Here is a 27083-nt window from a genome sequence, read left to right on the forward strand (position 1 = left end):
CTCTCCTCAAAAAGGCTTGGGGCAAGCTGAACTTTTTCAAAGAGAAGGTCCAAGTTTCCATCAGTGGCAGGCAGGACTGGCTGGCTGTTAGGTGGATGGAAAATGGATGCTTGGAAGGCATAGACAGGTGAATGGAAAATTATCTGGGTAGAAGAAGAGATGGGTAGAGGGGGACCCAGATGGGTGCAACGACGCAGAGAAGGAAGAAGAGGGAGGAAGGGGTGGAGAGACGCATGGCTGGGGAGTGTCCATGGATGAAGGAATCTCAATTTTCTTTTTGGTAAAATCTTGGTAATACTCCTGCCTACCTCACAGGGTTACTGTCAATCAAATAGTTCTTGACTGCATCCAAATGTGCCTTCAAGATGTTATTGTTGTTGTTGATGACATTAAGAACAATATTTGGCCCTGACTCCTTCCTGGTTGGGGTGTCGCCCACTAGTACCGCACCAAGACCACCCCCGTTGTCAAATCCCCCAAGACGGCATGGGCGGAGGCCCCTCCTCGGCAGATCCCCGTCTATGGGGTCCAGGAAGAGAATGGCTCTCGTGTTCAGAACTTCGCCCTGGACCTGACCCCGCCACCTGAGGTTGTTTACAAGTCAGAGCCTGATACCATCGACGGCATGAACGTGCTGGGCATTGTCATCTTCTCTGCCACCATGGGTATGTGCTGCCCTCCCCACACTGGCAGTGGCCTGCAGCCAGTCCCCTTTGCATCCATCCTCCTCTGCCACCCTGTACCCACTAATGTGAATAACCTAGAGTCTCCTATCTTCCTTCCTGGTGGGTCCTTTCTTTCCTAGCCGGTGGAGTGGCTTAAGTCCCCATTCTATGACCGAGGGGTGTCTCCTGTCCTCCCCCGGCTAGAGCTGGTGTTCACTTGGAATTCTCCCTCCCTGGGTGCTAGTCAGCCTCCAGGGGTGTCAGCTTGCCCTTAAAGAGGACCATCTCTTGGCCCCCCCTCCCAGCAGGGGGGGTTCCATTTTACTGAGATCTGGGGTTCCTGGGGCAGGGTGGGGGGACATTACAATAAAGAAGAGGAAAAATCTAAAACTCTCTGTCATCACCATCTCTCTAAAGCCCTTATTTCTCCCCTCCATCTCCCACAGGGGCTTCTCACTGGCCAACTGTCTCCTCAGACATATCTCTGTCATTTCTCAGGGCCCACGGTTGGCTTCCCGACCACACCCTCCCCTTTGCTACTCTTCTCCAGGAGGTGCCAAGACCCCCAGCCATAGGCTATTACCATAAAGCCAGTGAAGCCTAACTTGCAAAGGTCTTTCTGTACCTTCACACACACAGTATTATTTTTCGTGGAGAGGGCCCCAAACTGTATAAGCGTCAGATCCCATAAAACCTATGGGTCTGCCTCTGCCAGCAACACCAACACACACACGAAACCCTTTTCCTTCTTGGGGACAAACCATCCAGAACAATCTAGCTCGTCAATCCCTATCTTGTCCTTCGAGACCATTGTCAGAGGTCATTGTCTTATTCTAAAATTGGCACCAACCTCCCTCTTCACCCTGGCCAAGGGCCTGGGAGGGCCTCTCCTACCTCCCTGACTTCTCCACAAGGTTTTCTCACCATCCCCTGGTTGCTCGCGCAGGGCATCCGGGCGCCATCTTCTGCCTCGGCCTCTGCCCCAGCCCGCATCCAAATCTGTCAGAGGTTTCAGAGGTCTACCTCTGAAACCTCTCTCTGAGCCTGCATTTCCCTCTGCCCTCTGCCACCCCTCGTGGTTCAGGCTCACCGTCATCTTTGACCTGGTTTCTGCACGAGCCTCCTGAAGAGTCCCTGCCCTGGTGTGTCCTCCTCACTGGCTCGCAAAGTCCTGCAAAAAGCCTCCAGGGTCTCTCCAGTGCGCTTGGAAAGGGGGCCCGAGCGCTACACGCGGCCTGCAGAGCTCCGCGTGACCCGGCGCAGCCTGCCCCCAAGCTCCTCTGCTCCTGCTCTCTTCCCGCCCCAACCGCTCTTGGCCGCCATGCCGCTTTCCGGTTCCCGGAAGCCGCCTCCCCAAAGCCCTTCCCACTTCCTGCCGCCTGGCCGCTCCTGCCCCTTCCTCCCCCTTGCGCCTTCCTCACCCTTGCTGGCGGGGACAGAGGTCTACATACGCTTCGTGTCCTCGGGAGAGTCTTACCGACCCCCCCCGCCCCGACTGGTCAGGTGCCCCATGTTCCTCCTTAAACGTCTGACCGACTGCAGTTATCTATCTGTTTCTGTTGAAGTCGCACAGAAGCAGGTGTGAGCTCCATGCAGGCAGAGATGGGCCTGGCTTGTTCCCCATTTATCCCCACAGCCCACTGCCCGGACTGGGAAGAGCAGGCACGCGGGAAAAATCTGTTGGAGAGATGGGTGGATGGCTGGATGAATGGATGGGCCATGGTGGATGAGGAAGCTCTTAACATCTTGGCTCGGCGGTCAGGCACGCAGAGGGGCCAGGGCCTCCAGGACCCGAGTGTGTGACAAGATGGTGCTTGGAAGCGCTCGCAGCACATTTGGCAATCGGTTCTCAGTGGACACTCCTCCTCCTCCTCCCCAGCCGCCTCTCTTAGAGGTGGGAACATATAAACAGGACGTCTGCTGGCGGAGCGAAAGAAACCCCGGAACCCTTGGACTCAGTTCACTAAGTGTTGACTGGACGTGTGTAACTGTCCACGTGTCAGTGTATCTATGTTTGTATATGTGGGCCCAAGTGTGTATGCAGATCTGTATATGTGTGTCCAAGTCAGAGTGTGCCTGGGCCAGTGCGTGCATCTGTGCGGGCCTACCTCAGGGTGTGCCTGCATCTATCTGTATGTGCCCACATCTGAGTGTGAGCAAGCCACACTTGCCCAGCTGCTTCGAATGGTCCCCTCAACACAGCCTCCTCTCCCCATCTCTCCCCTGGTGTTGGGACGTGGCTGATGCTAAGGCCTCATTAGCCTTGACTATTGCAGGAGACCTCCTGCCAGACCCTGGGTCCTGTGCACACTAGCAGCCAGCCAGCCAGAGCCCTTAGGCGCCTCCAGGGAAATCTAAGTGGAGACTGATTCAGGCAGGAAGAGCCTGAGGAGCAAACAGAGCTGGCAGTGGACCTGGGTCTCAGCTCAGCCAGGCTTCCACAGGCCAGCTGGGCAGGGCTAGGCTGTGTCACCTCCAGCTTGGGCCTCTCCTAATCACAGCAGCAGGGTCCCGTGTCATCCCATCACTATGTGGTAGCTGTTCTGTGGACCGTGTGGGCTCAGGGCTTCTGGGACAGGGAAAGGGCCTCTCTCTGGAGTCCCATAGGCCAGGGTTCAAATCCTGGCCCTCCTTCTCCCTGGCTGACCCAGGTGGTGAGCCCCTCCAAGCACATTGCCAGCAAGCTTTCCAAGGGCAGCCACAGAGTGCTTTGCTCTCTATTTTTGTGTCACCAGAAGGGACAGCTGTCCCTTGTCACTGTTTCAGGAGTGGCCTGATGGTGCTCACTTGCATACAGCTCGCCTGAAAGAGTACATCATGAACACCCCCCAAGGAAGGGAATAACAGGGGCTCCAGGAAAGGTTTCATTAGTCATTCCTTTGTTCCTTCCGTCATTAGGTGCTTATGGTTGAGCACCTACGATGTGCCAGCGAAGGAAATACTGTTGTTGCCCTCACGGAGCTAACCTTCTGCTGGAGGAGATGAGAAGAAACAACAGACAACTGGAAAATAATAGTTATAAGTTGTAATAGTGATATAAAGGGATCAGAAAGAGATGAGACAGAGAAGAACAAACCAGGAGTGTGCCGAGGGGAGTGGGGACAGTTCCCCAGGCTGCATGCGGAGCCAGGCAGACAGTGTTTCAGGCACCAGGACCTATGTGGGCAAGGCCCTGCGGCAGTGAGAAGCTTGATGTATTCTAGAAACATAAGGAAGGCCAGTGATGCCAGAGCATAGTGAGAAGGTGAAAAGCAGGGCCAGATGGAGGTGGGAGGTGTAGATGGGTCAGATCGACTGGGACCTGAAGCAGTGGGGAACTTGGTGATGGTCTGAGGACTCAGGAAGCCAGTGAGGGGTGTTTGGCAGGGAGCATTTTTATGGATGAGCAAGGAGGACGAGACAAGAGCCCTGGTCCAGCGGTGGTGGCCGAGAAGGAAGGGAAAGGGTTGGGGGAAGCGCTGGTGCATCAAAGGCTACTGGGAAGTCGGCCAAGGCCCAGGGGCTCCACGCGCACGTGGCCCTGTCTGCACTTTGCCACTAGCCCGTGTCAGCATGTGATGATGTCATGCACAACTGCATCTCAGTCTGTGGCATCCGTGATATGCTTGTGTGTCCCTGTCCCTGCAGGCATCATGCTGGGCCGCATGGGTGACAGTGGAACCCCTCTGGTCAGCTTTTGCCAGTGCCTCAATGAGTCCGTCATGAAGATCGTGGCAGTGGCTGTGTGGTAAGCCTCATGGGGGAGGGGGGCAGGAGCGTCCTCTTCTACCTTCACCCGCCCCCTTCCCGCCCTGCCCTGCACGGATGGACACCCATGGTCCCTTCCTCTGCTTTCCTAGCTAAAGCAGAAAGCTGCACAGGAGGCTCAGCCCTGGCCTGGGGCCTCCAGAGCTACACATTTTCCCCTGGATTCCACTCCTACCCCCCCCCCCACCAGCCCTGACCAGGCCTCATTCCAGCCCTGGGCCTGCCATTTCTGGCCTGGTCAGGCCCACTGGAGGAAAGTTACAAGCTAAGTGTCGCCCTGCTCTCCTGGCCCAGTTTCCCCATCACATGGAGTCTCATCAGCTCAGCTTTTGAAGAAGAGGAACACTGGAAGCGAGAACCAGCTGCCCCTCTTGGTTCAGAGCTCAGGCCTTAGGAATCTTCTAGTCCAACCAGTTCAGATGGGGAAATGCAGAGGCTTGCCCAAGGTCATACATGAAGTTTGTGGCACTGCTGGGTGGAAACAAGGGCCTGCTGAGGGCAGGGCACTCCTCAGAGGCCTAAACGGGAAGGCACAGAGGCCAGAGGTCTTGCAGGGCTGGGCTGGTTGAGGGTCGGGGTATGAATGACACCATGTGCCCTGGTACTGCATCGCTGCCTGGGACCCTTGCCTGCCTGGCCCTGAGCTGGCTGCCTGTCCCCACCCTGCCCCCAGGTACTTCCCCTTCGGCATTGTGTTCCTCATCGCTGGCAAGATCCTGGAGATGGATGACCCCACGGCTGTCAGAAAGAAGCTGGGCTTCTATGCGGTCACTGTGGTGTGTGGGCTGGTGGTCCATGGCCTCTTCATCCTGCCCCTGCTCTACTTCTTCATTACCAAAAAGAACCCCATTGTCTTCATCCGCGGTGTCCTCCAGGCCCTGCTCATCGCACTGGCCACCTCCTCCAGGTAGCCCTGGGTGATGTGCAGGGTGGGGAGAGGGCAGTGGCTGAACTCTGTTCATCTGTCCCGCCATCATGTGTCCATAGCCATAGAACCATGGCAAGTTTCAGTATGGCCCACTTCACAAACTTGGGGGTAGCCGTGGTAAGGAGACCGATTTTTGCAACGGATTGCTTGAGGTCCCACCTGCCCCCCGAATGGCAGGAAGCCCTTATTGCCTCTTAACGCCTTCCCCTCCCCTACTGCCCGAGTCTCTAAGACCCATTCAGTCCATGTGGGGGTGGCTTCTGCACACCTGCGGTTGGGACAGCTGACAAGGGATGAATCTGCAATTGCTGTTGCCTTTCTCTGCCACACCATGCTTCTGTTGGAGTTGGGCCCTGCGTTGTTTAGGGACTTGGCCCATCTGCGGCCACAGAGACATCCTGGCTGGATGCCCTGTCACACCTGGACAGTGTCACTAGCCAGTGGGGATTTGAATCATGGTTCCATCACCCACTGGCTGTGTGGCTGTGGGCAAGTCACTTGAGCTCCCTGGGCATCCATTTCCTCACATACAGATTGGGGGTTATGGTGGCCTCTGCCTCAGAGGGTTGCCATGGGAATGAGTGGAGATAAGTCACCCAAGGGCAAGAAGGCTGGTCTGGGCTAAATGAGGTGGCACCTGCTCTCCAGGATCCCAGCCCACAGCAGAGTGCAGAAGAGCCCAGGGGGTTGGAGTCATGCAAACCCAGGTGTCTATCAAGGAGTGAAAAAGTGTTCTATACTCCATGAAGAAAGGGTGGTTCTCCCCATAGCAAATGTCCAAGCTCCATATGAAGGAAGTCAGCTGAGCTCAGGCCCGTGTCTCTCTGGAGCCAAAGCCTGGCTCTTCCTTCCAGCCCTTATTGCCTTCTCTTCTCTGGGCCTCACCCTTCCAATCTGTCAAATGGGAATGAAGGCCACCACAGAGATCCTTCCTCGGCAGCCACATGACCCCATCCTTGGCAGCCAAAGCACCTAAGGAAGAACTGAGGAGAAGCAGAGCCCCAGGGAGGAGAAGCCCCAGGAGCCTCATCCAGGAACCTCCACACAGGGCAGGGGCCAGGAGGTGGAAAGGAAAGACAAAGTCCCAAGTGGCTGCTGGCCCCCAGGCCACAGGCCAACCCCTGCTGGAGCCAGCAGCCCTGGGCCATCTCCTGCTTGGCAGGAGCCACAGCCTCGGGCCCAGGACACTGGGAAGTGGACATGGGCCCCCAGGCAGTGGCTCTGAGGCCACCCCAACCTGCGTTTTTGTCTCAGCACGGCCACCAGGAGCTTCACTGCAAACACTGTAATAGTGATCAGAGTGGTTTCCGCTGTCTGAGTGCTTGCCAAGTGCCAGACACTGTTCAAAGCACTTTCTCATTGAACCACCCTCATAGCGCTGTAATCTAGGTATCGCATGGGACAGGGAGACTAAGGCATGCACAGGTTGAGGAACCTGCCAGAGCCACTTGGCTAGTGGGAGGTTGGGATCAAATTCCAGCAAGTCTGGCCACTTCATCTAAGGGTGGCACAGCGCTGTGACTCTGGGTCAGCCCCTCGTCCCCTCTGGGCTTCCATTTCTTCATCTGTAAAACAGCCTCAAAACCCCTCCCGCACAGGAAGCCGGGAGGATCGGATGAGCGTATGTAAAGCACAATGCCTGGCGCATAGTAGGTGCTCTGCTGGTGGTGACTCCTTTCCCAACCTGTGTGGTTGGTGGGGGTCTCTCAGGCGCTGGGCCTGGGCGGGCCTGGTTGGGCCACTGATCTCACACTCCCCAAGGATGCCACTTGAGACCACTGCAAAGCTCCTTCAGCCTCTTCTCACTGGTGATGAGTAGGCTGTGTGGGGTGGGGACAAGATTCCGTCCCTGGCAGAGGAAGAGGGTGGTGGGCAGACACTGACCCCTCTGCCCACAGCTCAGCCACACTGCCCATCACCTTCAAGTGCCTGCTGGAAAACAACCACATTGACCGGCGCATTGCCCGCTTTGTGCTGCCTGTGGGTGCCACCATCAACATGGACGGCACCGCGCTCTACGAGGCTGTGGCCGCCATCTTCATTGCCCAGGTCAACAATTATGAGCTGGACTTCGGCCAGATCATCACCATCAGGTACATACCTGACACCCATACCCAGTATGGATTGGCAGTGGGGAGAGGAGGACACTGGAAGGGCCTTTAGGATTCTTGGGCTCCCAGATGTGATGGGGTCTCGGGGAAGAGGTTTGTTCCAGGCCACACAGCAAGTCAGGGCTGCGGCCGGATCGTGACCCGGCGTCTGTGACTCAGGGCTTCTTCCCCAGCGCCCCCTGCACAGCAGGCTGGGAAGCTGAGGCCCAGAGGAGGGCCTGCAGTCCGGACACGCGGGGCAGCGAGGGGGCTGCAGGCAGGCACGGGATGAGCAGAGGCGGGGGCCGAGACGAGGGACAGAGGGGGGACTGCTACTGTGGCAGGTGCTGGGGTGAGGGGCAGAGGCCGTGGGGAAGGCCTTGCATGCCAGCCCCAGGGCACAAGTCTGGCCCTGGGAACCAGGCCCCAGAAGCAGGCTGGGCGGGGCTGTGTGGGGGACGACCTGAATCCCCAGTCAGCTTCCTGGAACCCTACCGAGGCAGTGGCTCCAAGCACAGGCTTCTCCACAAACTCCTCAGGCGTTTCTGCTGAGGCCAGGGATGGAGGCCATGGGGCCAGAGGACCTTGAGCAGGCACATGCTCCCCCACCGCGAGAACTTCCCGATGTGGCTTTCCCGACAAGCCCTGCCCCATATGGCTGTCCCCAGAGGCCCTGGCATTCTGGCTTCCTTCTTGGAGCCAGGGCCCCAGCAGCGAGGCCTGCCCCTCCTGCTTCTCCTCCCGCTCTGCCTGCCCCTCCCCCCTGCAGCATCACGGCCACCGCGGCCAGCATCGGGGCAGCTGGCATCCCCCAGGCTGGGCTCGTCACCATGGTCATCGTGCTGACGTCCGTGGGACTGCCCACTGACGACATCACCCTCATCATCGCTGTCGACTGGGCTCTGTGAGTGGGGTTCGCCAGGCAGCCGGCCGGGGGTTGGGGGGTGGGCCGGGGAACTGCTGGGGTTTGGCCCAGGGGGGTGCCTTGCTCACGGACACCAGCCCAGCCGGTGGTATAATGTGTGGGGCCCAGTGTCCAGAAACAAAAATGTGCCTACTCCTGTTCAAAACCGATAAAGAACTTCCGGAGGGTGGGAGCGGAGCCTTAGACCCAGCCCAGGCCCTTCTAAGCACGGGCAGTCATGTGCCCAGGAACCCAGCCGTGCATCAACCTGCTCTGGCGTCACCCCCAGTGGCGGGGGGGGGGGGGAGCTGGTATGCTCAAGAGGACCCGAAAGGCACCTTGCTGCGGGCCCCAGCCTGGGGTGAGCACCACCCACCACCAGCTCCTCCTACAGAAAAAAAGTGCCCGCTGCTCACTGCCCACTTTGTCTCACCAGGGACCGCTTCCGCACCATGATTAACGTGCTGGGTGATGCGCTGGCGGCCGGGATCATGGCCCACATCTGCCGGAAGGACTTTGCTCAGGACACAGGCACTGAGGTGAGAGCAGTGCCTCCCTCCTGGCCTGGCCGCTGAGAGGGTGAGCTGGGGCGGCGGGGGGCACCAGGTCTTCTCACGGGAGCCGGCAGCCTTCTGCCCAGCCCTCCTTGCCTCTGGCCTCGGTCTCCTCCTCTGTACGGGGGTGACTGATTCCTCTAACGGCTGCTTGCTGAGCACTCACCACGGCGGTGGGCGGATCGTGGGAGGAGCAGCGGGAGTAAAGGAAGATGAAGCCCTGGAGCCTGGACCCTCGAGTGGAGGGGTGTTTGTCCTGCTGACAACAATACAAATGTTTGTACATCTGCACAGGGCTTCGTGGTTTTCAGGACTCCTTCAATAACTCTGTGTAGCAGGCTCTCCCACTCTGTAGGGGCGGGGACAGGCAGGGGAGCCACCAACTCACTCGCCAGATGGTGTGGCCCTCCTCCACTAAGACAGCCTCAGAAGGAAGCAGGACGGAGTGGAGCTGGGGGCCCAGAGAGGGCCTGGGTGACCTATCAAGGTCCCACAGCACATCTGTAGGAAAACCAATCACATGGTTTGCTCATTCAGTCCACCCCAGTGTCTAACCTCACTCCCTCCTGCTGCTACCAAGGCCTGTTTCCCCTCCCCAGAAACTGCCGCCCTGTGAGACCAAGCCCGTGAGCCTCCAGGAGATCGTGGCAACCCAGCAGAACGGCTGTGTGAAGAGCGTGGCTGAGGCCTCAGAGCTGACCCTGGGGCCCGCCTGTCCCCACCACATCCCCGTCCAGGTGGAGCAGGACGAGGAGTCAGCTGCCACCTGTCTGGACCACTGCACCATTGAGATTAGTGAGCTTGAGACCAACGTCTGAGCCTGCAGGGCCGCAGGGGCCAGGGGAGGCCTCCAGGGTTAGGCGCCAAGGGCAGGATCTCAACTCACCTACTTTTCTGAGCACCTGACAGGAGCCAGGCTCACACACTCTTCCCACCCTTGAGAGGCCAGAATGAGCCCCACTTGTCGGACAGTGGTGTCCCAGAAAGGGAAAAACTGCAGGTGGGAGCCCCAGCTGGAGAATGATGAGCCGGCATGGCCTAAGCCCCGGCTGTGACATGTGTACTGTGATGGCCTAGGAGGGTGGCAGGCAGGCACTATATGGTCTCACTTTCTGGATCACACAGTTGAGGATCTGTGAGCTGAAAACACTCACCCCAGGTCTCAGAGCAAATAATGTCAGGGCCAGGACTCTAACTCAAGTCTTTCAAGCCTTGGCCACTCTTTCCCAGAGAACGGGGGCCTGCAGGGCCAGATGCCAAGGGTTTCTGCCCCCCTCCAGGAGCTCTGCAGCCACCACTACCTTCACTTTATGAAGACGTAACAGCCTGGTTCTGCCCCAGCTGTGTCCCTGCCCAGGCCCGTCCCCCTCCCTGCCCTGTAACACGTGGCCTCAGACAAACAGCTCTCCCCAAGGACAGCCCAGCCCAAGGCCAAGGCCCACTGCCTGCCACGTGCCACAGCCCATCCCACCAGCTGTCTCTCACAAAGCTCAGCCGACGTGGAGAGGGGATGTCTTCAGAAGAGCTGCAGGGACCCTTAGAAACATCTGGGCCAGCCTGCCACAGGATAGGTGGGCCAGCCAGGACTGGGGAGGCAGGCGTGCCTGGGATGCTTTGGTCAAGTTGCCCATGGAGCCCTGGGGTCAGCCCTCTACGCAAGCCTGTGTGATGAAGTGGCGTTAGATTTTCTACTCCTTACTGTGTTTGCAAATTCAGTGATAACTAAATAAAGGTATTTTGTTTTTTAAGTCTGTGGGCGTAGTGACCAACCCTGGCCAGCATTTCTTTATTGGGCTAATATAGGCTGTCTGCGGTGCAGACTGGCCCGACTGGGCAGCCAATGTAGGGTCAGGCCTGTCCATGTAGCCAGAGGAGAGACAGGTCTAGTTGGCCTGGCAGTGTGTGGACAGGCCTGCCTGGGCAGCCAGAGTGCAAACGAGCCTGTCCTGGGGGCTGGAATGAAGCCAGGCCTGTCTGAGCTGTCATAGGCAGGAGGCAGAGTACGAATCAGCTTGCCCGGGGGCCTGTCTCCACAGCCACAGTGTGGACAGACCACAGAGATCAGTCCCCACAAAAGAGACAAATTTCCTCAAATAGTCTGGCTCCCTTTGGTGAATGCTTTGCTTTCAGGAGGGGATGTGCCCAAAGACATTTCTAGACTCTCTTCCTCATTCTCCTCAGCCCCAGGGTGCCTCCAGGAGGCTCACAGGGGACACAGAAGAGCCCTGGCCACACAGCCTGTTCTGAATGGGCTCTAGGGTGAAGATGCAGTTCTAGGGTCTTGCACAGAGAAGCCCCGGAAGACACTGAAGCGGTGGGAAGGGATGGGCTTCCCAGAGACTCAGGAGGGCACTTGCCCTCCCAGCCCCCACTCCTGAACTACTTCCCATCCTCCTCCCAGGGCCGCAGTCTGAGGAGTCCAGGAAGGGCCCTGATCCTAGGACCCCCATTCCATTGCAGGGCCAGGGGCTGGAGGGTCTACCATGGGAACATCCTTCATTAAGGCCTAATCACCAAAGAGAGGTCAGAGGTCAAACTATCAGTCATTCCCACAATTGTGTGGACGGGCTGAAACATCCCTTCCCTGCGTCACATCTCTAAGGCCCTTTGAGCAGTGGATCCTGGCCCACCCCAAGGCAGGAATCTGCTCTTTACGGGGCTCGACAGGAGCATGCTTACACACCTCCAGGAGCGGGAGGACACTGCTTCCTGGGCATCTCATCCACTGTGGGGCGGCTCTGCTTGTCGGAGTTTCTGCTTTGCTCTGAGCCAGGTGCTGCCCCTCCCAGTTCCAGCTCTGGCCTTGCTGGGGATGGTGGGAGCGCTAGACATGTCCGTCATTTCTTCCCTGGGCAGGCCTGCAAAGACCTGGGCCCCCAAGGAGACTCTGCTCTAGCTCTCGGGCCTGCCTCCAGGCTCTTTCCCATCCCAGCCATCGTGGGGACACCCCCATCAGTGATGCCCGCTCAGGGCGCAGGCGGTCCTCCGGGTAAGCCTGAGTAGCCCAAAGCTGGGAGGTCCTCTGCTCAGATGCTCAGCCTCTGGAAGTGCAGAGTGAGCTCACAAGCCCCATGTGGTGGTCCTGGCCGGACCTGCTGACCCCCACCGAGCAGACGGGCCACACATGCCTCAGGCCTCCTTACCTGTGACTAAACCCCACACCCCTGGACCTCGGCCTGTGACATGACTTATGGGCCCAACAACTAAACTCTGCGCCGACTCCTGCCGGTCCGGACAGGCCCTGAGGTGCTTGTGTCCTGCCCACCCCCAGCCGGGCGCCGGTCCAGCACCTGACAGGAAGCACACACAGACACGGCCATGGGCTGCCAGAAAGGGGTAATGCTTTTATATTAGTTCTTCTGTAACAAGAAAAATCAGCTTTGAGGTTTTTTTTTTTTTTTTATCATTTTTTTCTTAAAAAGAATTCAAAGTCCAAAGGCACCCAGAACTCCCCACAGGCCCAAAGAATAAAAAGGTATGTCATCAGGGCAGCTGGGCCCTTCCTCCTCGCTTAGCCCTGCCCCTCCACCTCACTCCTGCCCAAGGCCCCAGCCGCCCCGGGAGACTTTCCCTCTGGCCTTGGTGGGATTTCCATCAAAGACGCGCCTGTGGCCGGCCGGGGCATGGCAGGGAGTAACCGCCCCAGCGGCTGGGGGCCAGGGCAGCAGTCCCAAAGGGGGGAACAGAAACAACAGTCAGCTTCTGTGAGTTCCAGAGGGTGGCGGGCCCCCGGCCACAGAGAGCACCAAGATAACTCTGTCTTCTCCAGTGGACGGATGGACAGACGGCTGAGCAGATGGCAAGCTGTTCTGGCCAGTTCTGGCTGGGGCAAGAGGTGTTGGTGGCAGGGGCCACAGAGGGCTCTCTGCATGTGACTTGTGTGTGTGTTGGGGGGGGGGTCATGGTAAAGGGAGCAGGCACCCGTGGGAGCCAGGGCAGGGTCAGACCCTTCCCCGAGTCTGCATGAGTCCAGGGGCATGATGGAGATGGAGGGCCTGGGAGGGGAGTGGAACTGTTCGGTGGGCGCCGTGCAGCCCGCAGTGTGTGGACGTGTCGTGGTGCCTGCCCATGTGTGGCTGAGGGCGCTGCAGGAACGGGTGGGGATGGGAGACTGTGTGCTCAGCCTGTGTGGTGGTGGGTGGCTGGTGGGGGCGGCACTGGGTGTGTCTGTGAGCATGGCAGACCGGGGCTCACAGGGCACAGGTACGTGCTGCAGAAAGGGGTCCGGCGGTCCGTTGTCCTGCAGAACACGTGGAAGAGTCAGGGGCAGACCTGCCAGCTTTGGGAAGGTGGGCTGGAGCTAGGAGGCCCCCCCCAGGGGACTCTGGGAGGGCCAGGCCACTGCAGGCAGGAGAGGGAGTTGCCCCTGGGGGCCCAGAGCCAGGAGGCCACCCACTGGGCAGTGTTCTCACTGACTGGCCAGGCCTGGTATCGACTCGCCTCTGGCCACTCCCCAGGGCCCCTCCCAGCCTCCCCCCAACAGACATGCCTGAGGCCAATGGCCTCCAGAGGGGGCAGATTCTCCCCCATCCCAGGACTCCACAGCCCCCTCAGGAGGGCCAGAGCATCCTCACTGAACAGCTGTTCACCCCCTCCCTGACCCCCGGCTCTGCCTGAGGACAGTGTCTAGAGAGGAGGTCTCCACCTTCTCCCCTGGGGCCCCGGCAGCAGGGGAAGGGGACTCCCAAGCACAGCCTCTGGCCTGTTCTCCGAGCTAGGATAATGACCCCATGCACATCCTTCTGTCAGCCCCACCTCCTTCTGTCATCTCCCCATGGGGTCCTCACCACCACCCTGCAGTCTCCTCTCTGACCCAAGCCCCTACTTCAAGTCAGAGTCCTAACAGTGGCCTGGGGGGGGCCCTTCCCATGGTCACAGGCTGACCCTGTGACCCCACCAGCTCAGCTCATTCTGACCACAGCTCTCCTCCCGGCTACTCACCACACGGTGCCCACTCTCCAACGTCCCTCTCCAGAGGCCCTGCCCACCCACCCTCCTGTCTACACATCCTTCCCTTCCCAGACTGACCCCCGGGGTCCACAACTGCAGCCATTCGCCTGCCAATACCCTCAACATCCTCGTTCCTTACCCTTCTGTCCCACACACCTGGCCAAAAACCCCGCCACGGATGGATCCAATGGCCCATCTTCTCCACACCCACCCCGGTCAGCCGAGCGCCTCCTGCTGCACAGAGAAAACAGAAGGCTGAAGGCATCAGGCTGATAGGACTGCGTGTCCAGCCACCAAGCCACTAAGCTGTGTGTGACTGCAGCCACTCGGTCCTCCGTCCCTCCTGCCCCCGTGGAGGCACTGACCCTCCTGCCAAAGCCAGTCCCTCCTACCGTCTCTACAGGGCTAGCTTCGCCCTGCTCTCCTCTCTCCTCTGTCCCGTCTTTAACCCCCCTCCGGCCAAGCCCCTCCCCATCAGCGCTCCAACCGGCTCTGTTTCTGAACAGGGTGCGAGCTAAATGGAGCCCCACCTGAACTTCGCACCCCCGTCCCCCTGCCACCCTCTCATCCCCTCTCTTCATAGCCAAACTTCTTGAAAGAGGTATATACGCTCCGCGGGGTCTCTCCTTGCCAGCTCCTTTCTCCACCCCCGTTGCCCTTGAGGCCACTCCCCCACAAGGTCACAGCTGAGCTCCTCCTGGTCAAATCTGGTGGGTCCTTGCTAGGGCTCCCTCCAACTGCCTCTCAGCAGCACTAACACGGCTGCTCTCTCCACAAGGGCCTTGTGCACGGGGACGCAGTGTGTAGTGACATGCACGCATCCTCCACGCGTGTGCAAGCATGTACCTGTTCTGCACCTGCGAATGTTCCATGGAGCACATGCATGTGTGTCTGTGTGCGCTATGAGTTCTGTAAGTGTGTGCTCTGTGCGAGTGTATGCGTGTTTATTTTTTTTTTAAGATTTTTAATTTTTTTATTAGAGAGAGAGCGAGCACAAGCAGGGGGAGCGGCAGGCAGAGGGAGAGGGAGAAGCAGGCTCCTGGCTCAGCAGGGAGCCTGATGTGGGACTCAGTCCCAGGACCCCGGGATCATGATCCCAGCTGAAGGCAGACGCTGAACCATCTGAGCCACCCAGGTGCCCCAAGGGTATGTGTGTTTAGACACACGTGTGAGCATGGGTACATGTGTGTGCACCATATGCCCACGTGGGGTGTTTGTTTTGCACATGCACATAATCTCCCTCTGTCCTTGGCTGCCTGGGGTTTCCCTACCTCCTTCCCACTCTGCTTCCCTCCAGCCCCTTCTGCAGGCTCCCCTGCAGCTGGCCATGGCCTCACACTCTCCCCAAGCGAGCTCCCCGAGCCTCCTGTGGCCTCGTGACTATTTCTAGGCTGATGATGGCTGGACCCCCATCCCCAGCCTAGACCTCCCTCTCCGGCCCCAGACTCACATATCTGACCCACCCCTGGGCAGCCGCCTGGGCACCCCCCGAGCCTATCTAACTCAACATTCCTGCCACCTCAACAGATCTGCTCCCCCAGGGCTCCCATCCTCCCGGGATTCCAGGCTAGGTGTGGGGGCTTGTCTTCTCCCTCACCCCATGCCCGGCAGGACGACCCTGGCCTCTGGAGTCTGCCTGTCCCTCCCCCACCCGCTTCGGGCCATCTGCTTGTGTGCATCCTCACTGCCTCCCCCCTCGCCTGTGGCTTGGCTCACAGCGGCAGCCTTCTCCTGGGCGCCCACATCCACTCCCTGCTTCCACCGTGCCAGCCCCTGCACATGTCACATCGGGGTGCTCATCGCCTGGGAGAGTCCCCAGCCCGTGCCGGCCTCCCACAGGCTTGCCAGCCCCTCAGCCAGGGCCCATACTGGGGTCAGGGACAGGACGCTGGTGGGGAGGGTCAGTGCGCCCCTGCACAGACCACCTACCTGTGTCACATTGGTTCGCCCTGTCACCACCGGCTCCCCTCGTCCTCCTCGTCCTCGTCCTCCTCGTCCTCCTCGTCTTCTTCCCCTTCCAGCCGGCCCCGGTCCTTGGGCACGTCACCGAACTCAAAGTTGCCTTCTATGTCCAAGACCTGCAGGTGCTTCAGCCTCCGGAAGGCGCTTTCCACCACGGAGCCCACGGCCAGCTTGTTAAACCTGTGCGGACCACCATGTGCGGTCAGTGCCAGAGGCCCGACCCTCAGCGCCCCCACCCCCACCCACCCCAGCAGGGAGACGGGGAACAAGCTCTCCAGGAAGAGGGCAGAGTACGCACAAAAGGGGTGCAGGGCTGGGAGGCGGGCAGTGCTGGGAAGCAAGGTGCGTCATGTCGGTCCCAGCTGTGCAGTGCGGCTATAGCTTGGGGGGGGGGGCGGGGCAGACCCTGGGCCACTCATCTCCTACAGCGAGGGGCAGGCCCACATCTGCAAATGCTCCAAGATTTGGGAGGGGCAGACGTGGGCGCCTCCTCTCTGCCTGGGATTACCTCCCTCTGGGACTAACCCCAAGGCCTGGGGCTCCAGGCTTGCCAGCCTAGAGTTGCCTGGTACGGAGTGGTACCCAGGCAAGGCCATGGTCAAGCTGGGCCAGGGTGGCACTCGGGCTAAGGGGTGGCAGAGGCTGGGCTCTGACATCAGGCCCCTCAACTCTTTGTGCCTTAGTCCCCCGCAGGAGCCAAGGCATAGGTCACACTCTATCCCAACCCAGCCACCAATCCCCTGCAGGTCACATTCTGCCTTCTCGAATCTGCCCCTTCTCTCTGAGTCGAGGGGGTGGTCAGGTAGGATGTTGGGAAGAACCACCCTGACTCTGCTGTCCTGGGGAGTTGGGGAGTCAAAATCATTCTAGGGGCGCCTGGGTGGCTCAGTTAAGCGCTGAACTCTTGATTTCGGCTCAGGTCAGGATCTCAGGGTCGTGAGACAGAGCCCCACCTCGGGCTCCATGCTGGGCATGGAGCACGCTTAAGATCCTCTCTCTCTCCCTCTGTCCTTCTCCCCTCTCCCTCTCTCTCTTTAAAAAAATAAAATAAAGTAAAAAGTGCATTCTAGACCCCACAGCTCAGCGAGGACCTGAACATCTGCCATCTGAGGCCCAGGCTCAATCCTGGCCAGCTGTGGACACGGCAGTCACCTGCACTCTCTGGTACCCCCTCCTGCCACAGCAACATCAGTAACGCCCACACGCACAGCTTGTTAAAGTTTCTGAAGTCCTTTTACAAACCTATAAACCTCACCAGGCCTGGCCGGACTGTCCCCACCCTTGAGAGCCGAGGAAACAGAGGCGGAGGGGGCTGTGGGATGTACCCATGGTTACATGGGTCGAACACCGACCTCTACCTGGGAGCTGTTCCCGGATGCCTCAGCGATCCTGCTAGAGCCAGGCTGACCCCGGGGGCCCTCCTACCTGAGAAAGACCCCTTTGAGGTTGGGTGTGGAGTCGAAGGCATTGGCGGGCACGGTGCTAATCTTGTTGTTCTGCAGGTATAGGTACTCGAGGGACTCGGGGAGCCCCTCAGGGATCTCTGTGAGTTGATTCCCAGCGATGTCCAGCAGCTGTATGAGTGACCAGGGGAGTCAAAGCACTTAACGTCTTGCAAAGATCCCACCCACCCCCTGGTCTATCTAAATCTTATGACAACCCTGGGAGGTGGGATCTAGAACTATCCCCATTTTCCAGGAGGGGAAACAGAGGCTCAGAGAGGTTAAGAGATCTGTCCAAGGCCATGCAGTCTGCATGAGGCTGGAATCCAAACCCTTGTTCTAACTATGTCCTACCCAGCTCCTTCTGCATTTAAACATGAATTCACAGCCAAGATACCTGGGTGGCACAGTCCCTCCTCCTCGGCACGCCTGTCACCCCCATCAGACTGAAGGCCCCAGAAGGGCAGAGGCCAGAGATCCTCCAGTCTTTGAATATCCCCACACTGGTCCCAGATGAGGGTGGGGCTGCTCATTCACGGACTTCAGAGGCCATGTGGGCAGGCGCTGGGAGCAAGGCTTCGAGGCCCACAGTGACCCTGGCATGGCAACCAGCCCTAGGCTGGTCAGTCTCGGGGTCAGCACATGCCTAGAGTGCCGGCAGCAGGTGGCCAGGGAAATGGGGTGGTTTTCCCAGGGAGGAGCAAACATGAGGTAGGCAGGAGACCCGGACGTGCATGGGCCCAGCTCCCTGCCTTCCCCTCAGGCCATCAGCACACACTCGCTCCTGTGCAGGCACAGGTGCATTCCATCATCTCTAAGCTCCCTTCCTCACTCCGACAGGCTGAGGCTCAGGGTCAGGAAACTAGGGGCCATGAATCGAGATTCAAGATTCAAGGGGAAACAAGCTTTACACACCTTGGAGAGCCTCCCCGTCACCTCCCTTACCCAGCAGGAATCACTGCTCCCCACTGTGCTCCCGCCACACAGCCCTGGCACCTCCTCATTCATTCCAAACATCCTCAGCGCCCACAGGTGCCAGGGATATGGAATCCATGGAGATGCTGCCTCTGCCACTGGAGGCCGGGGGCGGGGGTGGACCCAAAATCTGACGACAGCTGGTGGAACTGGGCTGTGTGGACGGGACCCAGGGGAGGGGCCTGACCCAGCCTTGGGTCAGGGGAGTACAGCAGCCAGCACAGGCGGGCGCTCTGAAGCAGGGGGAGCAGCTGCTTTAGAAAGATCCCACAGTGTGAGGAAGAACCCCCCACCAGACACCTCATCACTGACTGAAGTCACCCAGGCTGCACCTGCCCATCACTGAGGGCTTCCTGAAGGAGGTGACACCTAGACTAAGTCCTAGGTATATGACAAGCTCTAGGAGGGTAGTGACCCTCCATCTGTCTTACTCCCTGCCAGGTCCTCAGTTCTAGAGTCTGCACATGGTGGAGGCCCGAGACAGGCTGTGGAACGAAGGAGTGAGGAGGTGTTAGCAGGGTGCTGTGCTTCAGTGGGGAGTGCCAGGAGGAGCGACACCCAGTGTGCCTGGGAGACTAAGGAGCTTGGCTGGGAGCAGAAGCAGGCCAGCCCTGAGAACAGCGGCAAGGATTCTGCTCTGGGTTCTAAGAGCAATGGGGAGCCATGGAAGGGTTCTGAGCAGGACTGGAAGGTGAGCATGTGTTTTTCAAGATACCCACCAACTGCACATGGGATGTAGGAGTGGAGAGCTCCTATGAAAATGGGGGTGCCTTGGCTTGGAGTATGGGCAGTAGGGATAGAGGAAAGTGAGTTGAGACGTGTGACAGTAGAAATGGCAGAGTTCAGTAACAATGGGTATTGGGGGGCAGGAGGTATGAAAAGGGGGTGTCAGGGGCAGCGTCCAAGTCTCCCGTGGGCACCCCTTCAGCGAGTTAGAAAATGCAGTAGGAGGAGCAGGTGTGGAGGAGAGGACAATGGGATCTGGGCTCCTGAGGACAATCCACAAGGGCCTGGCCCAGGCAGCTGGATCCCGGTGTCTGGCCCTCAAGCAGGGCCATCTGGGTGAGGAGAGACCCCAGCTAGCTGTTCCTGCAGGGCCAGCTGCCTACCCCCAGCTCCCACCCTGATCCGCCCTCAGGGCTGAGCCCCGCCTGCCTGCCCCCCCCCACTCTGTGGGCTCGCCCCTGCACCCCCCTCAGATATCCTCATCGTGACAGCTCTCCCAAAATACAGGTACTGTGAGCCTACCACATGGAGGTTCCCGGGGCCAGCAGTGAACACAACAGACTAAAATGCCTGCCCCTCATTCTAGCAGGAGGGCAAGCAACAAACAAGCAGACGGATGACCTAATACCCAGAGGGATGAGGATTATGAAGAAAAACAAAGCACAGGAGTGTGATAGCTGGTGAAGGAAGACCTCCCAAGCAGGCAACATTTGAGCAGAGCCCTGAGAGAGAGAGAGGAGCAAGTCCGGGCGTGGGGTGTATACATTTGGGGAAGGGGCCCCCTCGCCCCCTGTAGTGCAGCAGAGTGGGGGCACTTCCTGACCTTGCAGCACCAAGGCCCTGCCTCCCAGATTTCTCTACTCAAGTTCCCTCTTGGTCCTCACTTACAGCCAGATACCTCAACTGACTCAGACTGTGGCCACAGCAGCCACACCCACTCAGCAGCCCCAGCATGCCTCATGTAGCCTCCCCCAGCCCTTGGCACCTTTGAGGTCAGCCTGTCTCCCAGACCCTGGCCCTCCCCTCCCCCAAGCCCAGCCTTTCCCAGCCACCTGTTCCTGAGCCTTCAGACGGGTGAGCTTGACTCTCCAGTGCCCCCCGCACTGGCCCTACCTGCCCCCCATCCTCCTGGACCGTGGGCCTCCTACCTGCAGCCATGACCCCCCCTTATCCCCACAGCCCTCCTGCAGGTGCTGAGCTCAGCCTGGCCATAGCAGCAGCTCACTGCCGCACCTGGCATGCCAGCCATACCGACTGTTTCCTGGTCTAGCCCCCACCCCATGGCCAGGCCCTCCCACCCACCCTTCAGCTGAGCCCACACGATGGGTGGGCTTGGGACAGCCATGGCAGCCGCACCCCACAAGGCATGACCCAGCCCCTTTCCCCTCCCCCTTACCTGCAGATGGGCCAAGTCGGCCCAGGCCCGGGGGCCCAGGGCCCGGCTGCGCAGCCGGTTGCCGGTGAGGTAGAGCTCACGCAGCTGGGCCATGCTGGCCAGCGCCCCACGTGCCAGGGCGGCCAGCTCATTGCGCTTGACCTTCAGCACATGCACGTTGCGCGGCAGCCCGGGTGGCAAGGTGTGCAGACGGTTACCGGACAGGTCCAGCGAGCGCAGCAGGCGCAGCTTGCGGAAGGCATCGCGGTGCACCTGCGGGCTGGTGATGCGGTTGTAGCTGAGGTTGAGCTCCTCCAGGAAGTAGGTGGTGGCGAAGTCGTCGCGGCCGATGCCGGTGATCTGGTTGTGCAGGATCATGAGAGTGCGCACGCGGCGGGGCAGGCCACTGGGCACGCGCTCCAGCGCGTTGTTGTACAGGTGCACCGTGTGCAGCCGCTTCAGGCCCTGGAACGCCCGAGGGTGGATGCCGCGCGCGTGCAGCTGGTTGCTGTGCAGCAGCAGGTACTCGAGGCTGCGGATGGGCGTCAGCACGTCTGCGTCCACGCTCCGGATGGCGTTCTTCTCCAGGTGCAGGAGCACCAGGCTGCGCGGCAGCCCCGCGGGGACCCGTGACAGGTTGTTGCTGGACAGATCGAGGTACTCCAGGCTGGAGAGCTTCCTGCGGGGGGTGGGGGGGGGATGAGGACGGTTGGCTGGGGCCCACGTGGTGCTTGTTGCCATCATTCCTCCCGAGGGAGACGGCAAGGGAACTGCGTCTAATTCATCCCAGCTCTGCCACTGGCTGACCCACGAGGGGACCTCAGTCCTCTCCCGCCTCTCCTTGGGTTGATTCAACGCTGTATTGGTGTCAGAAGAATTTAGCATGGTTTCTGACACAAAGGAGCTTCTCTGAAGACCAGTTGTTTAAGGCCTTTTGTAGCTACCCGGGGCCTAAAAAGTGAAAATTCATTTGCCTTCAACAAATACACTCGTCTCAACTTTGTACCAAGAAGCCAGCCTCTGAAGATGCCTCACTGGAACTTTGGCTGGCTTTATCTACACATCGCTTGTTCTCGGGGACAGAAATGTCAGCAGAGGCACGAGCCCCAAAGTTCCTTCTCCAGGAAGCTGGCCGGGGACAGGTGGGGGGGTGCGCGAGGCCCTGGCTGCTGGGCCCAGGGAGCTGCTTCCTGGGTCCCGGGCTTCCACGGGGGGCCCAGGCGGGGCTCACCAGAAGGTTTCGTTGTCCAAGCCCTCGTCAGTCAGGTAGTTGTTCTGCAGGTACAGCTCACGCAGGTTGCTCAGTTCACTGAAGGCACCTGGTGGGATCTTCTCCAGCTTGTTGTTCTAAGGGGTGGGATGGTCGGGAGGGGAGCATGAGGGACAGCCAAAGGGTGAGGGCAGGGCCTTGGAATGAGATGTGGAGAGGGGCCTGGGGAGCCGTGGGAGGAGGGCCAGGCCTGAAGCATTCTGCATGTGATATCAACAGCCAGGTACCTGGGCTTCTGCCTCGTCCTCTACAGTGGACACTGTGCCCTCTGGCCTGTGCCCAAGGCCCCACAGCCTCACCACTGGGCCTAAGTGGACCGGGGCTCTTCCCCCACTGCAGGTCCCTACTCTTTTGCTGCCCCTCCCCATGCTCTCCCTCCCACCTTGAGATGCAGCTTATAGAGGGCAGGCGGCAGGTGCTTGGGCACATGGCGCAGGAAGTTGCTGGACAGAATGAGGATCTCGACGTTGCTAGAGCCGTTGAACATGTTGTCCGGCAGCCCGGCATCCGCCAGCTTGTTGTTGTGCAGGTACACGGACCTGGGGAATGAGGCACAGGTCCTCACCCACCCGGGCCCCCTCCACCAGCTCACCTGATGAGCCTTCAGACCCTGCCCAGGCTGGGCCTGGGCCCAGAGTACCCTCTTCCCATTTGAAAAAACCTCAGACCCCACCTAATCCAGTGCCCCCCTACACTGCCGAGGAGACCAAGGACCCACCGAAGGCTGCCGCACACCTCAGTGGCAGAAATAGGATTCTGGATCCCTGCCTGGCAACTCCACGCAGCTGGCTCTGAGTTCTGTGGGACTTCCCACAGATGGGGACTGTCCCTGCCACCTCTTTGTCTCAAGTGTCCAGTACAGGGCCCAGCTCAGAGGAGGTGACCTCTCATTCATTCAGCAAATATATAGTGAATGTCCCTATGTGCCAGGACTGTTCTAGACTCGGAAGAGATAAGCAGTGGACACAACCAACAAGACCCTGCCACCATGCCGCTAACATACTAGAGGGAGCAAAGACCAGAAATAAGAGAAACAGATGATATTTAAACATGGAAGATATAACTCATTCTTGCTGTGTGACCTCTCTTGGGCCTCAGCCTTTTCATCGGTGGGATGGGACCACACACAGTGACCCTGGCTCCTTTGGGGGATGGAGACAATCAAGTGAGGTGACAGATTACGGGATAGAATCAGCACTGGGGGTTGTCAGTACCCCCTAGCACCACCCTGCCCTGTTCACACACCTCTGCTAGGAGGCCTCACTCCTCCCAAAGCAGCTCTCAGTGAGGGCCGGCTCTGCCTGTTGGAAGATGCTTCCTTCCCCCACGGGCTGGGGAAGGAGGGAAAAACCCTCACCGAGCTCCCCACAATTCCGCAGACATCACTCTCTGATCTTGTCTCCTGGACAGATTCCTCTCAGCCTTCAGATCCTGCAGCCCCGGGCAGCCCCACCACAGCGCTCAGCCAGGGGCATCCTGCCTGCACTGCCCGGCATGCCCCTCCTCCAGGGCCTATCTGGGCTTTCTCCGCCTTGCTCAGGGCTCGGAGTGTCTGTCTCAGCTCCTCCTTCTTCCCCAGCTGGAGCCCAGGGCCCCGTCTGATTTCTCACCTCAAGTTTGGCTTCTGGCCGAAAGTGAGCCCGTAGATCTTGGTGAGATAGTTGGCAGCGAAGTCCACACTGATCAGGGTGTTTGGCAGGAACCGGGGTGCCAAGGTCAGCTAGAAAGGGAAGAGTTGGGGCAGAAAGCCCAGTGGGGGGCAGAGGCACACTCTGGGTCCCTCCAATTTGTCACCTGCTTGCAACCAGAGCCATCTTTCTCAACTGGAAACCCATCCCACTCCCCTGATAACACAAAAACAGAATGTCCATGGCTCCCCACAGCCCTGAACATCGAAAGCCCTCTAGGCCTGTGCCCTGCCCTGCCCGTCCTCCTGGTCTCTCCCCTCATTGCTCCCCAGCACAGACTCTCTGTACAGCCACAGTGAGGACCCACACTCCTCCAGACACCCCCCTGCCCCAGTATCTAGCCTTCATTCATTCAACAGTAGGCCCTGAGTCTGCAACATTGCAGGCCTGCTTCCAGGTGCTGGACATGTCCTGGGGAACAAAACAGAGAAGTGTCCCCATCCCCACCCCCTAAAGCTTACATCTTAGTGGAGAGGACAAGGAACAAGGAACAAAAGTATCAGAGAGTGGTAACACGTTAGAACAGACCAAAGACAGAACAACTAAGTTGGGTGCGCAGGGAACAGGGGACACCTAAGGCATGAAGGCACCGCTAATGCCATCTGAGGGAAGAGCACCCATGGTGGCAGGGGCAGCGAGGGCAGGCCCTGCTCGGGGGCTGCCAGGTTTGGGGGCTGGAGCAGAGGGAGTGAGGCGGAATGGGAGTTGTGAGGCCCACACACAGGCCCTCCGACCACAGGCCACGGGGAGAAGCATGGCTTTCACTCCGGGTGGAAAGTGAAGCCTTGGGAGTGTTTGAGCTGGGGAAGGGGGGATGGAGGGGTAGAAGCAGGCGTGATTTTTAAGGGTCCCTCTGGCTGCTCTGAGGAGAAGGAACAGCGAATGAGGAAGCAAGGCCATCCAGGTCAGGGCTGGTGGACCAGGGCCAGAGGGGAGCCAAGGGCTCACAGTGGGACTGGGCGTGGGTGAGCAACGCACCCTGGATTTGTGGCTCAGACTCAGATTTGTGTCTTGAGTGGGAGGAGTAGTAGGGCTGGGGACGGCCATTGCATATGGCCATGATACAGATGGGTGCCAAAGAGCAGAGGGGGTATAGCTCAGGGGTAGAGCATTTGACTGCAGATGGGTGCCAAAGCCCAGGGAGGGGATGGGTCACCTCGAGAGAGCTCAGAGAGAAGGGGCCAAGACAGAGCCCTGGGATACACCAACTGTTTTGAAGTTGAGTGCCTTTGTGCCTTTTCTCCCGCTGTCTCTTCAGCAGTGCCTCCCCCTTAGGGCCCCTGGCCGAAATCCTGTTACCCTTCATGGCCCTGCTCAAATGACACCTCCTCCAAGAAGCGCTCCAAGTACCCCCTCGTTAGTGGGGATGAGCTGTCACCCCCTACACTTCCGTAAGGCCTGGGCCTCTGTTTTCATTATCTGGCCACTCTGATGCCCTGCATTAAAGTGTGGGGTCCTACCAGGACCATATCTGAGCAGCAAGGGGGACCCAGCGGCCACCCTCAAAAAGGCCCTAGTGGAAGTTCCCTGAGCTCAGCCCCAGACACCAGGGGGCCCCTTACCTTGTTATTGGCCAAGTACAGGTAATTGAGGTTGGTCAGATGTTCAAAAGCCTCCTCCGGCAGCCCTTCAAAGGACAGGCATCAGTCAGAGCCCTGGATGAAGGAGATGCTACAGGGGAGCACGCCACCACCAACCCCCGCACTGGCCAGGACTGGGGAGGGCCCCTCCTTGAGACAGGTTGGGCTCTGACCCCTTCCCAACCAGTCCCAGCAGGCCTGCCCAGTCCCCTCTTCTTTCCCCTTGCTCACAGGGGCCCCGGCTCAGAGGAGCAGGCGGAAAGGGCTCAGAAATGACCAGTCTTTCACCTGCTCGGGGCCACCCTGGCAGGAATGGGTCTTCATCAGCTCAGGCCACAGGGCAGAGGACCCAGCCCCACCCTTCCCCACCAGGAAGGAGTGCTCCCCTTAGGTGCCAGAGACCCTCCTGATACCCAGCCGCAGGGCAGGGCGGGGCAGGGGTCCCTGTACCTCCCCACCACCTGGCCCAGCCCTGTCCCAAGCTGGCAGATGTGATGTCAGGACTCGGCTGTCGCTGGGAGGCCAGCCAAACTGGCCCTTCTCCAGTCCTTAGGCCGGCCTCTGACACTCAGTTCCGGGCTCCCAGCCCTTCAAATGCTGGGACTCAGCCAAGTATCTAAGGAGAGGGAACAGTTACATAAACTGCGCAGCGTCCCTCCGGGGACTACCCTGCTGCTGCTGGGTAGAATGATGGCCACCGAGAGTGCTCAGCACCATGAAGGATGCTTCTGTGTTAACTGCTAGGAGCAACAAAGCAGTTATAGTAGTTATTGCATCTACCCTATAAGCTCAGCTATGAATTAAAAAACACAAAGAAAAAAAAGCCTAGATTGGACTATGGGGAGGGTTGTTCAACTGTATAAACTTCTCAAAATTCATCAGATTGTACTTTTACATTGGGTAAACATTACAGTATATAAGTTAGACCTCAATAAAGTGGTTTTTTAAAAAGTGGAAAGAGATATACGAAAACATCAATACTGATGAACTCTGTGTGGCAGAATTATGAGTGGGTTTTTTCTTTTCCATTTCATTTTCTACATTTCCAAATTTTCTATTATAATCATAAATTATTTTCATATCAGAAAAAAAATAATCTTTTACAAATGGAGGATTCTATAGCTCTTTGATTCTAAAGGCCTTCTGTGAATCGACCTACGAGCTCTGACAAAGGCCCTGGGAATCAAAGCTTCTCTGAAGCCTGTCCCCTGACCCGACCCAGCTCTCAGGCACAAATGGGGGTGGGGGGGGAGGGGGCGGGTCTCAGGCAACCTCAGGGAGCCCCTTGCCCATGGGGCCTTGCTGCCAGCCCAGCCCTGCTGTTTTCCATATCCCAGGGTCCAGGGGCAGAGCTCTTCCCATGGGCACCAGTGCCCCGCCTGGTGTCCCCGGCCCGGGCTCCGGTGGGGGATCCCTCACCTCGGGAAGTCAGGCGATTATTCTGGAGGTTCAGAGTTTCCAGCCGATGTAACCTGGAGAGCTCCCGGGGGTAGATCTTCTCCAGCTGGTTGTTCTGGGGGTTAGGGGACAGGGGAGGTGAGGAGGCCTCACTAGAGGCCCAGGGCTCCTGCCTCAGTAGAGGCTCACTCCCACCCCAGTCCCAGGAGCCAGTCCCTCGGTTGGGCACCTCCCTTGGGGTTCACACCCATGCAGACAGACCTGGGGCTGGGCCAGGCCTGGGTCTGAGTATGGGAGGCCCAGCAGTGACCACAACAGACATGCAGGTCCCACCTTCTGGGAGCCCATACATGGACATCTATAGACAGTTCAAACTTGGAGTGCATCTCCCCTCTAGACCTGCTCCTTTCATGTTCCTACTTGGTGACAGGCATCCCAGCCCATTCTCCCCACCCCAAGCCAGAAACTACTTTGGGTTCCCTTTCTTGAGGGGGAAAAACCTGTGGTCCTCACTCCTTTTGGAATGCTTTACCACCTCCTCCAGAAGCCTTCCTGAATTGGACTGGGGCCTGGATTAGGAGCTGCTCTGGGCTCCGCTGCACTAGTCCTCTGTCTCCATCTGTTACCTTTACCTGTTTAGATCTCTGTCTCCCCCACAGACTGAGTCCTCCCACCATGCCCAGCACCTGACCCAGCACCAGAGGTGCAGAGCAGGTACCCAGGAGACATTTTATGAATAAATGAGTGAATGAACCAACAATGAGTGTTGCTTTAACTTGTCCTTTCCCCCCACAAGCTACCCTGGCCTTGGACTCCCTCCACCAACAAC

The 27083-nt window shown here is 58.8% G+C and overlaps 2 protein-coding genes across 5 annotated transcripts in view; one reads left to right on the top strand and one right to left on the bottom strand.

Moving 5' to 3' along the window:
- SLC1A7 (solute carrier family 1 member 7) overlaps positions 1 to 9706 on the top strand; it is a 42303-nt gene extending 32597 nt beyond the window's left edge. Inside the window, exons 5-11 of the mRNA XM_028106885.2 lie at positions 443 to 665; positions 4293 to 4392; positions 5086 to 5319; positions 7239 to 7433; positions 8200 to 8334; positions 8771 to 8873; positions 9488 to 9706. Of these exons, the coding sequence (XP_027962686.1) occupies positions 443 to 665; positions 4293 to 4392; positions 5086 to 5319; positions 7239 to 7433; positions 8200 to 8334; positions 8771 to 8873; positions 9488 to 9706 (1209 nt within the window). The remainder of the gene's footprint in view (positions 1 to 442; positions 666 to 4292; positions 4393 to 5085; positions 5320 to 7238; positions 7434 to 8199; positions 8335 to 8770; positions 8874 to 9487) is intronic.
- Positions 1 to 27083, bottom strand: part of PODN (podocan) — a 47827-nt gene that overhangs the window by 13459 nt on the left and 7285 nt on the right. Inside the window, exons 3-11 of one of the 4 annotated variants that reach the window (XM_028106884.2) lie at positions 26276 to 26369; positions 24839 to 24903; positions 23199 to 23308; positions 21971 to 22127; positions 21550 to 21665; positions 20340 to 20997; positions 17226 to 17374; positions 15768 to 15980; positions 12238 to 13128 (exon numbers count right to left, since the gene is read on the bottom strand). In XM_028106884.2, the coding sequence (XP_027962685.1) occupies positions 15791 to 15980; positions 17226 to 17374; positions 20340 to 20997; positions 21550 to 21665; positions 21971 to 22127; positions 23199 to 23308; positions 24839 to 24903; positions 26276 to 26369 (1539 nt within the window). In that variant the 3' untranslated portion in view covers positions 12238 to 13128; positions 15768 to 15790. Of the gene's footprint in view, positions 1 to 12237; positions 13129 to 13898; positions 14073 to 14383; positions 15981 to 17225; positions 17375 to 20339; positions 20998 to 21549; positions 21666 to 21970; positions 22128 to 23198; positions 23309 to 24838; positions 24904 to 26275; positions 26370 to 27083 lie in introns of those variants that run through there. The other 3 variants (XM_028106882.1, XM_028106883.1, XM_088022426.1) reach the window with 3 other exon arrangements.

The sequence above is a fragment of the Eumetopias jubatus genome, unplaced genomic scaffold (assembly GCF_037043125.1).
Source record: "Eumetopias jubatus isolate StellerSeaLion01/CBP00866 unplaced genomic scaffold, mEumJub1_p1.0 scaffold_4, whole genome shotgun sequence".
Classification (NCBI taxonomy): Eukaryota; Metazoa; Chordata; class Mammalia; order Carnivora; family Otariidae; genus Eumetopias; species Eumetopias jubatus.